The sequence below is a fragment of the Staurois parvus genome, unplaced genomic scaffold (genome assembly GCF_062004578.1).
Source record: "Staurois parvus isolate SC_StPar_1 unplaced genomic scaffold, SC_StPar_1.0 ptg000080l, whole genome shotgun sequence".
Classification (NCBI taxonomy): domain Eukaryota; kingdom Metazoa; phylum Chordata; class Amphibia; order Anura; family Ranidae; genus Staurois; species Staurois parvus.
This window is the reverse complement of record NW_028317876.1, coordinates 4,768,263-4,785,610: the sequence shown is the minus strand read 5'-3', so window position 1 is coordinate 4,785,610 and position 17,348 is coordinate 4,768,263. Positions and strand designations below refer to the sequence as shown.

Genomic DNA, 17,348 nt, shown 5'->3' with positions numbered 1-17,348 from the left:
GCAGAGGAGGCAATGTTTTAGGAGCGAGCAGACGTGGCAGCAGAGGAAGGGGTCGAGGCAGCAGTATTCGCAGCCAGAGGCCAGTGCTCCCGGTGTCATCCAGCGGTCGTGTCTCCACCGACAACCCTGCCGTCATTGATTGGTTGGCTCGGTCGTCTTCCTCTTCCCAGGTCACCTCTGACACCTACAGCCAACGGTCGGTGGGTACGTCAGACACAACCGTTAGTTGGCATGGCCCGGGACCAAGCCCACTGAAATCACGTGTCCTCTACCTGCCCCTGTCCTTTGCTGTTCCCTCACCAAGCGAAGTATCGCATGCTGTGGGCTCAGCCCCACTGTACAGTGAGGAAGAGCTAACAGAGGGCGGTCAGGAACGGGGGGAGACATCGGCCTTTTCAGCAGCCAAGCGAACAAGTACTGGCGAGGAGAGTGGCTCGGTAGCCGGTCTAGAGACAGGTCTGTCTCCTGACCCAGACGCAGCCGAGGGGGCTAGTAGTGAGGCGGAGACCCTACTTGATGATGAGGAGGTTGATCGCACTTGGCAGCCTCGTCGTCATCAGGCAATTTCTTCCGCATCATCAGGAGAAGAGGGTGGCAGCTTGGCAGCGAGCAAAACAGTCGGTGGGTTGCCCAGGAGACAGCAGCAGGGTCGCATCAGTGTCAGTGGAGCCAAACGTCCACGGAGTAGAGCACCAGCTCCACTGCAGCCTACCACCACGGCCAGTAGTGGTGCCGGTGCGCACGGAGGAAGTAGCAGTCAGCCAGTGAAGAGTAGCGGGGGCAAAGTTTCCTACTCGGTGGTGTGGCAATTTTTCCTCAAGCCGCCCGAGGAAGTAAACGTAGCCGTATGTCGACTATGTGGCCAGAAATGCAAGCGTGGCCAGGGGGCCCATGTTGGGACTACAGCGTTGCGTCAGCATATGCAGCGTCACCATTCGGTGGCCTGGGAAAACCGTGATAAACATACGGCGGTTCTGCCTGCCCCAGCCCCCGCTCCATCACCCGCTCCGTTACTTGCTCCGTCACCCGACGTCGTCAATCGCCCTCTATCAGCCAGTCAAGGCTCCAACACCTCTGCTGAGGGGAGTTGTCGCTCATTGGCATCTTCCGCTCGTTCAGATGCTCCTTCTCCTGCTACTCCTCTTCTCGGATTCCGTCAACAGTCTTTCTTGGAATCCGTATCCAAGAGACAACAGTTTGCGAGCACGCACCCGACGGTGCAAAAGCTGAACGTCCTCCTGTCCAAGTTGCTGGTGCTGCAGTCCCTCCCTTTCCAACTGGTGGACTCAGCACCTTTCCGAGAAATGATGGCTTGTGCCGCGCCGCGGTGGAGAGTGCCAAGCCGTCATTTCTTTGCCCAAAAGGCAGTGCCAGCCCTGCATTCACATGTAGAAGAGATGGTGGGCCAGTCTTTGAGCATGTCGGTCTCTGCCAAAGTGCACGGCAGCGCCGACGTGTGGAGCTGTAACTACGGTCAGGGACAGTACATGTCATTTACGGCCCACTGGGTGAACGTGGTGCCGGCACAGCCGCACCAGCAACTTGGACAGGTCACGACGCTTTTGCCTCCACGTTTGCACGTCCTTGGTCCAGCAAGCATGTCCGCCTCTACCACCTCTTTTTCCGCCGTGTCCTCAGCCGCCACCCCCGTGCCAAGTCCCATTACCCGACCGGCATATCACATGTGCAGGGCGCAACGGTGTCACGCTGTGCTGCACCTGGTATGCCTTGGCGAACGTAGTCACACAGGGGAGGAACTGCTGAGTGTAATGAACAGAGAAATCGACAGATGGCTGTCTCCGCGCAAACTAAAAATCGGAACCATGTTGACTGACAACGGAAAGAACATGGTGTCTGCTCTGCGTCAAGGAAGGTTGTGCCATGCGCCATGCATGGCTCACGTGTTCAATCTGGTTGTCAAGCGGTTCCTAAAATCCACCATCCCACTGCAAGACATCCTTAAAATGTCACGTAAACTGTGCATGCATTTCAGCCATTCCTACACCGCAAAGAACACCCTCATTGAGCTGCAGCGGCAGAACGGAATTCCACAGCATCGCCTGATCTGCGACGTTGCAACAAGGTGGAATTCAACCCTACACATGTTAGACCGCCTTTACGAGCAGCGAAAGGCCATCACCGATTTCCTGATGTTACAAGCGGATAAAGGTACTCCCCTGTGTAACTTAGATGTCAGCCATTGGCAGCTCATGCGTGACACCTGCCGCTTGCTCAGGCCCTTTGAGGAGGCCACGCTATTCGTGAGTCGGCAGGACTATGGGATGAACGACGTCATTCCTCTGTTGCACGTCCTGGAACAAATGCTGTTAACAATGGCTGGTCAGGGTGCGGTAGACGTGGCGCACAGATCTCAACGCCACATGACCCCTGTGGGGGCAGGACAGGAAGAAGAGGAGGAGGTAGAGGAGGACATTTGTGCTCAGGAATTATTGAGTGAAATGGGTGGTTTTTCCACTCAGCGGACAGGAGTGGAGGAGCAGGAGCATCTGGTAGAGGAGGAGGAGGAGGAGACAGAGGACCCAGACGCACCGTGGCAGTATGCTGTGGAGATGGAGGCAGGGAGTCCCTCGCATTCCTTGGCACAAATGGCCCATAGCATGCTCGGTTGCTTGCGTAGCGACAGCCGAATAATAACCATCAGACAGAGGGATGACTTTTGGCTGTCCACCTTGTTGGACCCTCGCTACCGGTCCAAAATGGTGGCCTTTTTCACACCTGCTGAGAGGGAGGCCAAAATTACGTACTATAAAAACCACCTATGTAGTCAGTTGGTCTCTGCCTTTGTGCGCCAACGTCCATCCTCAGACACTGTGGGCCCTGTGCGCTCGCGTTCCGCTGGCATGGCAGCAGGGGAGGGGTGGGGTGGTAGGAGCAGTGGCAGCTCCACCAGCAGCGGCTGCCTCAGTCTGCAGTCGATGATGAGTAGCTTTCTTCACCAGCGCAGTGAGGAAACTACTAACCAGCCGCAGCAGCAGCAGCAGCATCAGGTGGACCTGGAGCAGGAGCTCAAACAACAGGCTTGGGCCTACTTGGACAGCACCCTGCCAACCGAGGTAGACAATCCCCTTGACTACTGGGCAACGAAACTTGACCTTTGGCCCCAACTAGCTGAATTTGCCCTTGAAAGGCTGTCATGCCCGGCCAGTAGCGTGGCATCGGAGCGCGTGTTTAGTGCGGCAGGAGGTATTGTAACTCCGCGGAGGACACGACTGTCCACCCAAAGTGTGGAGAGACTCACGTTTGTGAAAATGAATCAGGCGTGGATTAGTCTGGATTTCAAACCACCAGTTCCTGACACAACTGACTAAATCCGCCATGAATCATGCCTCAAACATGTGCCACTTTCAGGTCTCCTCACACTGCTGGTGTGTTGAATTTTTTGACATAGGGTGCTGGCAGATTACGGGCCTCCTATAGCTGCTGCCAGGCCCCTAATCTGCCATAGGCCCCTATATACCGCCTCCTCCTGCTGCTGCCAGGTCCAGAGTCTCTCATGGGTCCCTGTACGGCCTCCCATTGCTGCTGTCTCCATCGCCACACTCTGCTGCCATGTGCCACTTTCAGGTCTCTTCACACTGCTGGTGTGTTAAATTTTTTGACATAGGGTGCAGGCAGATTACGGGCCTCACATAGCTGCTGCCAGGCCCCTAATCTGCCATGGGCCCCTATATACCACCTCCTCCTGCTGCTGCCAGGTCCAGAGTCTCTCATGGGTCCCTGTACGGCCTCCCATTGCTGCTGTCTCCATCGCCACACTCTGCTGCCATGTGCCACTTTCAGGTCTCTTCACACTGCTGGTGTGTTAAATTTTTTGACATAGGGTGCAGGCAGATTACGGGCCTCACATAGCTGCTGCCAGGCCCCTAATCTGCCATGGGCCCCTATATACCACCTCCTCCTGCTGCTGCCAGGTCCAGAGTCTCTCATGGGTCCCTGTACGGCCTCCCATTGCTGCTGTCTCCATCGCCACACTCTGCTGCCATGTGCCACTTTCAGGTCTCTTCACACTGCTGGTGTGTTAAATTTTTTGACATAGGGTGCTGCAAGATAACGGGCCTCACATAGCTGCTGCCAGGCCCCTAATCTGCCATGGGCCCCTATATACCGCCTCCTCATGCTGCTGCCAAGTCCAGAGTCTGTCATGGTCCCTGTACGGCCTCCCATTGCTGCTGTCTCCATCGCCACACTCTGCTGCCATGTGCCACTTTCAGGTCTCTTCACACTGCTGGTGTGTTAAATTTTTTGACATAGGGTGCAGGCAGATTACGGGCCTCACATAGCTGCTGCCAGGCCCCTAATCTGCCATGGGCCCCTATATACCGCCTCCTCCTGCTGCTGCCAGGTCCAGAGTCTCTCATGGGTCCCTGTACGGCCTCCCATTGCTGCTGTCTCCATCGCCACACTCTGCTGCCATGTGCCACTTTCAGGTCTCTTCACACTGCTGGTGTGTTAAATTTTTTGACATAGGGTGCAGGCAGATTACGGGCCTCACATAGCTGCTGCCAGGCCCCTAATCTGCCATGGGCCCCTATATACCACCTCCTCCTGCTGCTGCCAGGTCCAGAGTCTCTCATGGGTCCCTGTACGGCCTCCCATTGCTGCTGTCTCCATCGCCACACTCTGCTGCCATGTGCCACTTTCAGGTCTCTTCACACTGCTGGTGTGTAAAATTTTTTGACATAGGGTGCTGCAAGATAACGGGCCTCACATAGCTGCTGCCAGGCCCCTAATCTGCCATGGGCCCCTATATACCGCCTCCTCATGCTGCTGCCAAGTCCAGAGTCTGTCATGGTCCCTGTACGGCCTCCCATTGCTGCTGTCTCCATCGCCACACTCTGCTGCCATGTGCCACTTTCAGGTCTCTTCACACTGCTGGTGTGTTAAATTTTTTGACATAGGGTGCAGGCAGATTACGGGCCTCACATAGCTGCTGCCAGGCCCCTAATCTGCCATGGGCCCCTATATACCACCTCCTCCTGCTGCTGCCAGGTCCAGAGTCTCTCATGGGTCCCTGTACGGCCTCCCATTGCTGCTGTCTCCATCGCCACACTCTGCTGCCATGTGCCACTTTCAGGTCTCTTCACACTGCTGGTGTGTAAAATTTTTTGACATAGGGTGCTGCAAGATAACGGGCCTCACATAGCTGCTGCCAGGCCCCTAATCTGCCATGGGCCCCAATATACCGCCTCCTCATGCTGCTGCCAGGTCCAGAGTCTCTCATGGGTCCCTGTACGGCCTCCCATTGCTGCTGTCTCCATCGCCACACTCTGCTGCCATGTGCCACTTTCAGGTCTCTTCACACTGCTGGTGTGTTAAATTTTTTGACATAGGGTGCAGGCAGATTACGGGCCTCACATAGCTGCTGCCAGGCCCCTAATCTGCCATGGGCCCCTATATACCACCTCCTCCTGCTGCTGCCAGGTCCAGAGTCTCTCATGGGTCCCTGTACGGCCTCCCATTGCTGCTGTCTCCATCGCCACACTCTGCTGCCATGTGCCACTTTCAGGTCTCTTCACACTGCTGGTGTGTAAAATTTTTTGACATAGGGTGCTGCAAGATAACGGGCCTCACATAGCTGCTGCCAGGCCCCTAATCTGCCATGGGCCCCTATATACCGCCTCCTCATGCTGCTGCCAAGTCCAGAGTCTGTCATGGTCCCTGTACGGCCTCCCATTGCTGCTGTCTCCATCGCCACACTCTGCTGCCATGTGCCACTTTCAGGTCTCTTCACACTGCTGGTGTGTTAAATTTTTTGACATAGGGTGCAGGCAGATTACGGGCCTCACATAGCTGCTGCCAGGCCCCTAATCTGCCATGGGCCCCTATATACCACCTCCTCCTGCTGCTGCCAGGTCCAGAGTCTCTCATGGGTCCCTGTACGGCCTCCCATTGCTGCTGTCTCCATCGCCACACTCTGCTGCCATGTGCCACTTTCAGGTCTCTTCACACTGCTGGTGTGTAAAATTTTTTGACATAGGGTGCTGCAAGATAACGGGCCTCACATAGCTGCTGCCAGGCCCCTAATCTGCCATGGGCCCCAATATACCGCCTCCTCATGCTGCTGCCAGGTCCAGAGTCTCTCATGGGTCCCTGTACGGCCTCCCATTGCTGCTGTCTCCATCGCCACACTCTGCTGCCATGTGCCACTTTCAGGTCTCTTCACACTGCTGGTGTGTTAAATTTTTTGACATAGGGTGCTGCAAGATAACGGGCCTCACATAGCTGCTGCCAGGCCCCTAATCTGCCATGGGCCCCTATATACCGCCTCCTCATGCTGCTGCCAAGTCCAGAGTCTGTCATGGTCCCTGTACGGCCTCCCATTGCTGCTGTCTCCATCGCCACACTCTGCTGCCATGTGCCACTTTCAGGTCTCTTCACACTGCTGGTGTGTAAAATTTTTTGACATAGGGTGCTGCAAGATAACGGGCCTCACATAGCTGCTGCCAGGCCCCTAATCTGCCATGGGCCCCTATATACCGCCTCCTCATGCTGCTGCCAAGTCCAGAGTCTGTCATGGTCCCTGTACGGCCTCCCATTGCTGCTGTCTCCATCGCCACACTCTGCTGCCATGTGCCACTTTCAGGTCTCTTCACACTGCTGGTGTGTTAAATTTTTTGACATAGGGTGCTGGCAGATTACGGGCCTCCTATAGCTGCTGCCAGGCCCCTAATCTGCCATGGGCCCCTATATACCGCCTCCTCATGCTGCTGCCAAGTTCAGAGTCTGTCATGGGTCCCTGTACGGCCTCCCATTGCTGCTGTCTCCATCGCCACACTCTGCTGCCATGTGCCACTTTCAGGTCTCTTCACACTGCTGGTGTGTTAAATTTTTTGACATAGGGTGCAGGCAGATTACGGGCCTCACATAGCTGCTGCCAGGCCCCTAATCTGCCATGGGCCCCTATATACCGCCTCCTCCTGCTGCTGCCAGGTCCAGAGTCTCTCATGGGTCCCTGTACGGCCTCCCATTGCTGCTGTCTCCATCGCCACACTCTGCTGCCATGTGCCACTTTCAGGTCTCTTCACACTGCTGGTGTGTTAAATTTTTTGACATAGGGTGCTGCAAGATAACGGGCCTCACATAGCTGCTGCCAGGCCCCTAATCTGCCATGGGCCCCTATATACCGCCTCCTCATGCTGCTGCCAAGTCCAGAGTCTGTCATGGTCCCTGTACGGCCTCCCATTGCTGCTGTCTCCATCGCCACACTCTGCTGCCATGTGCCACTTTCAGGTCTCTTCACACTGCTGGTGTGTTAAATTTTTTGACATAGGGTGCAGGCAGATTACGGGCCTCACATAGCTGCTGCCAGGCCCCTAATCTGCCATGGGCCCCTATATAACGCCTCCTCATGCTGCTGCCAAGTTCAGAGTCTGTCATGGGTCCCTGTACGGCCTCCCATTGCTGCTGTCTCCATCGCCACACTCTGCCATGTGCCACTTTCAGGTCTCCTCACACTGCTGGTGTGTTGAATTTTTTGACATAGGGTGCTGGCAGATTACGGGCCTCCTATAGCTGCTGCCAGGCCCCTAATCTGCCATAAGCCCCTATATACCGCCTCCTCATGCTGCTGCCAAGTCCAGAGTCTGTCATGGGTCCCTGTACGGCCTCCCATTGCTGCTGTCTCCATCGCCACACTCTGCCATGTGCCACTTTCAGGTCTCCTCACACACTGCTGGTGTGTTGAATTTTTTGACATAGGGTGCTGGCAGATTACGGGCCTCCTATAGCTGCTGCCAGGCCCCTAATCTGCCGTAGGCCCCTATATACCGCCTCCTCATGCTGCTGCCAGGTCCAGAGTCTCTCATGGGTCCCTGTACGGCCTCCCATTGCTGCTGTCTCCATCGCCACACTCTGCCATGTGCCACTTTCAGGTCTCCTCACACTGCTGGTGTGTTCCATTTTTTGTCATAGGGTGCTGGCAGATTATGGGCCTCCCATAACTGCTGCCAGGCCCCTAATCTGCCATGGGCCCCTATACCGACTCCTCATGCTGTGACGTTGCAACAAGGTGGAATTCAACCCTACATATGTTAGACCGCCTTTACGAACAGCAAAAGGCCATCACAGATTTCCTGATGTTAAAAGCAGATAAAGGTACTCCCTGTGTAACTTAGATGTCAGCCATTGGCAGCTCATGCGTGACACCTGCGCTTGCTCAGGCCCTTTGAGGAGGCCACGCTATTCGTGAGTCGGCAGGACTATGGGATGAACGACGTCATTCCTCTGTTGCACGTCCTGGAACAAATGCTGTTAACAATGGCTGGTCAGGGTGCGGTAGACGTGGCGCACAGATCTCAACGCCACATGGCCCCTGTGGGGGCAGGACTGGAAGAAGAGGAGGAGGTAGAGGAGGACATTGGTGCTCAGGAATTATTGAGTGAAATGGGTGGTTTTTCCACTCAGCGGACAGGAGTGGAGGAGCAGGAGCATCTGGTAGAGGAGGAGGAAGAGGAGACAGAGGACCTAGACGCACCGTGGCAGTATGCTGTGGAGATGGAGGCAGGGAGTCCCTCGCATTCCTTGGCACAAATGGCCCATAGCATGCTCGGTTGCTTGCGTAGCGACAGCCGAATAATAACCATCAGACAGAGGGATGACTTTTGGCTGTCCACCTTGTTGGACCCTCGCTACCGTTCAAAAATGGTGGCCTTTTTCACACCTGCTGAGAGGGAGGCCAAAATAACGTACTATAAAAAACACCTATGTAGTCAGCTGGTCTCTGCCTGTCTGCGCCAACGTCCATCCTCAGACACTGTGGGCCCTGTGCGCTCGTGTTCCGCTGCCATGGCAGCAGGGGAGGGGTGGGGTGGTAGGAGCAGTGGCAGCTCCACCAGCAGCGGCTGCCTCAGTCTGCAGTCGATGATGAGTAGCTTTCTTCACCAGCGCAGTGAGGAAACTACTAACCAGCCGCAGCAGCAGCAGCAGCATCAGGTGGACCTGGAGCAGGACCTCAAACAACAGGCTTAGGCCTACTTGGACAGCACCCTGCCAACCGAGGTAGACAATCCCCTTGACTACTGGGCAACGAAACTTGACCTTTGGCCCCAACTAGCTGAATTTGCCCTTGAAAGGCTGTCATGCCCGGCCAGTAGCGTGGCATCGGAGCGCGTGTTTAGTGCGGCAGGAGGTATTGCAACTCCGCGGAGGACACGACTGTCCACCCAAAGTGTGGAGAGACTGACGTTTGTGAAAATGAATCAGGCGTGGATTAGTCTGGATTTCAAACCACCAGTTCCTGACACAACTGACTAAATCCGCCATGAATCATGCCCCAAACATGTGCCACTTTCAGGTCTCCTCACACTGCTGGTGTGTTCCATTTTTTGTCATAGGGTGCTGGCAGATTACGGGCCTCCCATAGCTGCTGCCAGGCCCCTAATCTGCCATGGGCCCCTATACCGCCTCCTCATGCTGCTGCCAAGTCCAGAGTCTCTCATGGGTCCCTGTACGGCCTCCCATTGCTGCTGCCTCCATCGCCACACTCTGCCATGTGCCACTTTCAGGTCTCCTCACACTGCTGGTGTGTTCCATTTTTTGTCATAGGGTGCTGGCAGATTACGGGCCTCCCATAGCTGCTGCCAGGCCCCTAATCTGCCATGGGCCCCTATACCGCCTCCTCATGCTGCTGCCAGGTCCAGAGTCTCTCATGGGTCCCTGTACGGCCTCCCATTGCTGCTGTCTCCATCGCCACACTCTGCCATGTGCCACTTTCAGGTCTCCTCACACTGCTGGTGGGTTCCATTTTTTGTCATAGGGTGCTGGCAGATTACGGGCCTCCCATAGCTGCTGCCAGGCCCGTAATCTGCCATGGGCCCCCGTACCGACTCCTCATGCTGCTGCCAGGCCCGTAATCTGTCATGGGCCACTGTTGTCGCTTGTTGGCATATTCCGCTCGTTCAGATGCTCCTTCTCCTGCTACTCCTCTTCACGGATTCCGTCAGCAGTCTTTCTTGGAATCCGTTTCCAAGAGACAACAGTTTGCGAGCACGCACCCGACGGTGCAGAAGCTGAACGTCCTCCTGTCCAAGTTGCTGCTGCCAGGCTCGTAATCTGTCATGCGCCCCTGTACCGCCTCCTCATGCTGCTGCCAGGTCCAGAGTGTGTCATGGGCCCCCGTACCGACTCCTCATGCTGCTGCCAGGCCCGTAATCTGTCATGGGCCCCTGTACCGCCTCCCCATGCTGCTGCCAGGTCCAGAGTGTGTCATGGGTCCCTGTACGGCCTCCCATTGCTGCTGCCAGGCCCGTAATCTGCCATGGGCCCCTGTACCGACTCCTCATGCTGCTGCCAGGCCCGTAATCTGTCATGGGCCCCTGTACCGCCTCCTCATGCTGCTGCCAGGTCCAGAGTGTGTCATGGGTCCCTGTACGGCCTCCCATTGCTGCTGTCTCTATCGCCACACTCTGCCATGTGCCACTTTCAGGTCTCCTCACACTGCTGGTGGTTTCCATTTTTGTCATAGGGTGCTGTATGGCCTCCCATTGCTGCTGCCTCCACCGCCACACTGTGGCTCCACACTCTGGTTTTGGCCCCGTGACTGCCCAAATGAGTGAAGTGTGCGGTGATTCTAAGATCGACGGCACTCATCTGCATGTCATACTGACTGACAGTATTATTTCTCTTCCCCAGCAGACTCCAAGGGCATTTAAATTAAAGGTACAGTGTTCTGCACTAATATTAAGTCTCTCTGAAGCCTAGAAACACCCTTTTTTAAGTTAAATTCACAGCGAATTTATTCGACTCGAATCGAATATTGTCCACGAATTCGCCGAATCAGTCGAATCGAATTTTTCATTTCTTCGCTCATCTCTAATACTCATCATGCCATCAAATGCATCGATGAGAATTTTCAAATTAATGTTTGCATAAAGGTTTGAATATTTACTAGTGTATAGCCAGCTTTACTGTCCCTTGGCTAGTAAGAGTCTTGAACACACAAATGTGATAGGGATTGTCCAATAAACAAGCTGCAAGATGAGAAGTGACACAGAAAGTTGAAATGATGAACAAGGAAATGCATGTCACTGTGGTCTACCTAGTCTTTTTGACACCTGGGGTGGATTATTTGTTAACATTCACCTCCTACACACAGACACACACAAGTAATAATGGCACAATAGGAATAATAAAAGGAAAACATGGAGGCAGTGAATATTTTCTGAATTTTTATCTGAATGTTGTATATAATATACAGTATATAATGTACAGTACATACCTTGGTAAAAAAAAAAAGTTATCTATAAACCTGATAAAAATGCCGGCATGTTAAATAAAGTAAAGGTTAAAAGAATTAATGTCAGTACACATAATGAGCCATGATGTGGTGTGGGAATAATGGCGGCAAACTTTTGGAGAAATGTAGAGAGATGCCACTGCTCCAAGCCTGCATAAAACTCTCACCTCTAGAAATTCAGGTGCTGATCAAACAGAGCCCAACCATGCTCCACAAACTCAGAGGAAGGCAGGAAGTCAAACCCAATAATGTCAGATCGCATCTAACTTAAACCTGAACTCCAGCTGTTGGTACACTTTACATAGTTTGGGCCAAGCTGGCCCAAACAAACTATGTCCCTCACTAATATGTGAGGCTGCTGGATGTGCTGCATAAACTGTATGTGGCTAAGGCTACATGCAGCACTGTTTGCTGGATTCAAGCCAAGACCTTCTTGTCTCAGACCCGGAACACAGTAGAATCTGTCTAAGCAGAGCTCAGCCACTCATAGAAAGCAATGTATTCAATCAATGAATACAAAGCTTCCTCTGATTGCCTGAGTCAGAGAGGCAGGCTGATGATGTCGCAACCTCTGACTCAGCCAGTCAGAGGAAGCTTTGTATTCATTGATGGAATACATCCTGTGACACCTATGTAAAGTGTATCAAAAGCTGGAGTTCAGCTTTAATCAAAGCCGGACAAAGCACCCTGATGGCCCATCTAGGACCACCCCTCTCCAAAATTTCACCCAATATCGGCTTGATCATGAAGATCCTGTGATTAGTCTGGCTTAGTAAAGTTAGATGTGATGCATTGTGATGTAACATTGTCAGTGTGTGGCTTCCTGCTTTTCTGGCATGTTTTGATAGTGACAGGTCTTCAAGGGACTACATTTTAGTAATATGGTCCTCAAAGTGCCCAAAGTGCACTACAAAACAAATAAAGGTGTACAACTTTTAAAAAAACACAGGCTGTCCAATTTAAATCCAGACAGGTGACAATTCCCAGCAAAAACCAAAACCAAACAAATGCATCCTCAGCACCACAGGCTAACAACACAGCCCGCAACAATACCAGAGACTGACAATACACATCTGGCTAATACCAGAGACTGATAATAAACAGCCTGCCAATAACTGAGACAGATAAAAAAATCCCATTGATACCAGAGACTGACAATTTAGCTTATATCAGAGGCTGACAATATGCATCCTACTGATACCAGAGGCTGCCAGAACACATTCATCCTATAGTCAGCCAGGTCGTTTTAGGTCATGGCTCATGGCTCTGCAGATCAGTTCCCTGATACCTCCCCCTTCTCTAGAGACTTGAGAAGTTTCTAGAAGGCAGTGGGTGGGGATGATGAGGGGCTGATCTGCATACTTAAGGGATCTTGACCAATCCCCAGGCAGGAGGCTTGGCATAAGGGTCAGGACAGCCCTTAAGTATGACTGAGCCTGCACAGCAGCAGGAGAGTTCAGTTCTAATCATTACCAACCTGTAATAAACAGTGACACCAGCTAACTACTTGGCCTGCATTCAGCTTACTGTTATGGAGCAGACACCCCTGGCATCACCCAACTGAAATGTTTTCTGACAGTAAATCTGCATAGTTCTGGTACAGTCCAAGGTGTCAAAACTATGCAGAAACACCATCAGGAAACATATCAATCAGCCTAGTGGCCTGGAAGACCAGTGGTGATCAAAGCAGCTTGCCTTAATAGATAGGACTTGGGGTGGACTGCTCCCCTCCCAGGTACAACTTTAGTGAGACAGAAGAGTATGATTTAAAATATTGTCTGGAAAGTATTACAAACCATTTTGGTAGGTAGAAGAACAAAATTATACAGTATGTATTTAAACAATATATTTAACTGTTTGCCTTGAGTTCAGATTTTAGTGCATCCTATGTGGACCTCAACATCAGTGTCGATACCTTAAATGTACTTAGAATAATGGTTTTATCCACTTCGTTTGTTTTTTAGATTGCCAAAGAGATCTGTTTCAGACTTTGGAATTTGCTGGAGACACTTTGACAAGTGTGATTGCCCCTGATGTAAACATGTGTCAGAAGATTTGTACATTCTATCCAAACTGTTTATTTTTTACATATCTAACAAAAGACTGGCAAGAACCATTGAACAGGTTGGTAATGATTAGAACTGAGACATTTATTACTTATCGTGACGGTTTTATTTTACCTGAGTTAGATGTCAATATTAGCTCTATTTAAAGCAGTATTAAACACAAAAACTAAAATTAACATATTGCAGCTTGCCAGTTCTTAAAAATGGGGACTACATTCATTTTTTAAATTTTCATTCTTCTTATTTTTACCCTGCGATCCAGCAGGTACCACATGCGTAGCGCCCCTCTAGTTAACCAGGGGGAGCTAGCTAGTTTTTTTTAGTAGAGACTGGATAGCAGCCTGGGCATGAGTCAGCTTGGATATAAGTCAGCCAGGTCATTTTAGGTCAGGGCTCAGGGCTCTGCAGATCAGTTCCCTGATACCTCCCCCTTCTCTAGAGACTTGAGAAGTTTCTAGAAGGCAGTGGGTGGGGATGATGAGGGGCTGATCTGCATACTTAAGGGATCTTGACCAATCCCCAGGCAGGAGGCTTGGCATAAGGGTCAGGACAGCCCTTAAGTATGACTGAGCCTGCACAGCAGCAGGAGAGTTCAGGTGGAAGATGGAGTGAGAGGCTGGGATGCAGGAGCCTGGGAGGAGGTCCAGGGAGGGGCCTACCTACAGGCAGAGTTGCTGGACAGGAGGATCTTTTAACCTCACCGTCCCCTGAGAGAGGACAGCCTGCGAAGCATAGAAGGAGCCAGCCCAGTGTAAGGCTTGAAGGTAGCCACCAAACCACAAGCTTCAAGGAGAAGACTGAGTGAGTAATCTTACACCCACTGGGCCAGATAAGGGGAGAGGGCATTCTAGTGGGAAACCTGATGAGCTCCTCGCCTGGCACTGCAAATTTCTAAGTGGCAGCATCGGGATCTCCTTGCTCAGGGATTCCCTCAGGCAATTGGGTGAAGAGGAGAATTCACCTGGGGTCTGCGGTGGTACACCTGAATACGAAACACTCTAATGGACTTCTTGCAGCACATTATAAAGAAGAATTAAACATCATTTTGTAATGATTTATTTTAATAATATGCAAACACTCAATCTATCCAGCCATTTCAATTCTTACCAAAGACAGACAAAGCCATCAGTCTTAGGGGTGTGTTTATCATTGGCATTTACATTCACCCATTTTTTTTCTCAAGAATCTATTTTTTACATTCACTCTTATTTATCGCAGTGGTTTCCATCCATGTTCAAAACAATTTTTCATCCTTTTTCAAATCCGATTCCCCAGTCGAAAACTGCATCAAACAAGAGTCAACCATGTGAAAAAAGTAATAAATGAGATTTACCCATTATCGCTTCTGTAATGGAAAAGTGCTTTGCTGTGCTATTTATTCTATTTATCACGCAGTGAATGTAGATTCATTCTGAATTTCAGCCAGCATTCACACATTTTTTTTTTTACCTTGCACAATATTCAAAATATTCCCTGGCTTTGAGTTGAGAACACATTTTAAAGTGCTTGTTTGCTTTGGAGCTGTGGATTTTTTGCCTACAAAGAATGTTTTTAATATGTTTTCAGCACTTTATATATATATATATATATATATATTTATTTATTTTTTTACTGGAAATAGAAAGTAATTTTAAAAACGGTGACTCCTTTCAGCCAAAGTTTACCAGCACAGCGTGTTAGGCATACAAACTGGTATCCCTATAGCCATAGAACAGAGGATGTGCAGTAAATAACAGCCTACATGCTCTTCAGCATTGAGGGGGTGTTTTTAGAGAGGTTCCCCCAAAAAGCAGGGCTTACATCCAAAGTACCTTAGCCCAATGCTGATGGGCATTAGGCTTGTAAGCAGGTGTAGTTAGCCAGTGTTCCACTACACCAAAATAGTGTGGTAATAGACTATTATGTAATTGAGAGTCCCATTTTAGATCAAGCCATCTTGTTGTGATGTAATGTGTAGAGCTAGTGCCAATGAAATAATTATAAATAAAACCCTTTGTTTGATGTATGCAAATTTTTATTTGTATGTTTTATTGAGTTTTAACATTAACATACATTTCCTTTCCCCTCTTAGAAATCGTTGTTATATTAGGACATCCAAAGATGGACAACCCACTGAAGCATCCATCAAAGACAATGCTATTTCAGGCTTTAGTCTCACATCCTGTAAAACCAGACCTTCAGGTATGAAAAAAAACATATAATATGGTGAAATTTTGCTTTTTTTAAAAAATGCATTACAGACAACAGAGAAGACTAAATTAGGTGGCGTTAAGAGTTCAGCAGGCTTTAAATGGTTCATAAGAGTTACTCTTTTAAACTATCCTGGACCTGGTGTTGTGCCAGAAAAATGAACTCCTGTACATTTTGCTGTCATCACTAATTCTTATTTGTAGCTAGTGAGAATGACTATTCCAGTACCTTCTACAGACTCACTGCTGAGATGGAGGCTCTTCATAACCATGTATTTGGTCTCAAGCCTCATTTACACTTCTATACTTTTGCAGTAAAATTCATATAAAACTACTTGCACAATGCATGACGAGATTTGTAGTGTTCAAAGGCATGTTAGCTACATACTAAGGTTGAAACAAGACACATCAATTGAAATCAAAAGATACAAATAAATAAAAACCTGCATCCTCAGAACTCACATTCGATCCAGAGGAAGACAAGGAAAATCTTATAAAGCATGTCCTAATTTGCTAAAACATACAAAAAACTCCTTAATGATAAACTTGGGCAACTGGATACTTCCTGGACTATTAATCTACAGTACATTACTAAGGATGAGCTAGTGGTTTTGTTTGTTCGGAGATTTGGCCAAAGGCCAAAGTGAAACATTTAGAAATGCTGGTGGCATCCTAACTGCCTGTGACATATCCCTGTCTGGCTCACCAAATTCTCTACCAACCCTTTGGTCTTTTGTGCATTTTTAAGGGGAATACTATACAAAAACAAGAAAAATGCTTGGGGTTTGCCCTTAAAACCCACCAGACCCTCATCAGAGCATGCAGCCTGACAGGCCAGAAAATGGGGGGAGACAAGTATGCACCCCCCTTCCCTCTTGAGTCAGTCCTACATGAGCTTAGGGTACAGCCCAGAAAAAACACCTTGTCCCCATATTGATGGGGAGACAAGGGCTTCTTCCCCAAAACCCTGGCCTGGTGGTTGTGAGGGTGTGCGACTGAGGGTCTTATCAGAATCTGGAAACCTTCTTTAGAAATAAGGTTGTTCCCAGAAATCAGGCCCCTATTTGAAAGAGTAAGGGGGAGTCCCCAGTGATATAATTGACTAAATATTGTCATGTTCTTATTTGGTCAGTGATGACAGCCAGGGTATCTTGTCCTTTTTTTTATATTTAACTCCTGGATCTGGGACCTGGTGGGTCAGAAAATGTTTTTCTTTTGGCAAATCAGAGGGAGTTGTTCACAATGATTTTCAAGGATTTACATCACTGGACGACATTATTGATAATGAATTTACATTGGGGGACTTATTTTTTATGTACCCCTTACTTACATGGAGTGGTATTTGCCCCCCCTTATCTTTAAGAGAGCTTCCAAATTCAGATAAACTTCCCACCTGCAGACTCCCACAACCAGTGGGCCAGGGCTGAGGAAAAGAGGCCTTTGTCTTTATCAACATGGCACCTTCCTCATGGGCATGTGGTCCGGTATTGTCCAGGAGGGCGGGGGGGACTGCACACTCAACCTCCCCCCCATTCCTTTCCTGGACTGACAGGCTGCATACTTGGATAGGGTTCTGGGGCAATCCAATGTTTTTTTTTTGTGGGGGGTTCCCCCGTTAAAATCCATTCCAGACCTTTTGGGTCTGGTATAGAATTTGGGATAGACTCCACAAACATTTTTTTGTGTTTTTACATGGGATCCCCTTGACACCTCTACCTAACTCTCATCAAGGCTAATGGCCTGGTGTATATATTTTAGCAAGAACCCCATGTTGTTTCTCTCTTTTTTTTTCTTGTAGGCTTTCCATCAATATCTATACCAGATTCTCATCTAGGATAT

General features: G+C 50.1%; 1 protein-coding gene across 2 annotated transcripts in view; it reads left to right on the top strand.

The window, feature by feature from the left end:
• The window catches only part of LOC149469160 (plasma kallikrein-like), a 115,161-nt gene that overhangs the window by 27,736 nt on the left and 70,077 nt on the right, over positions 1 to 17,348 (top strand). For both annotated transcript variants that reach the window (XM_089669581.1, XM_089669582.1), the window contains exons 7-8: positions 13,219 to 13,378; positions 15,392 to 15,501. In XM_089669581.1, coding sequence (XP_089525707.1) covers positions 13,219 to 13,378; positions 15,392 to 15,501 — 270 coding nt within the window. The remainder of the gene's footprint in view (positions 1 to 13,218; positions 13,379 to 15,391; positions 15,502 to 17,348) is intronic.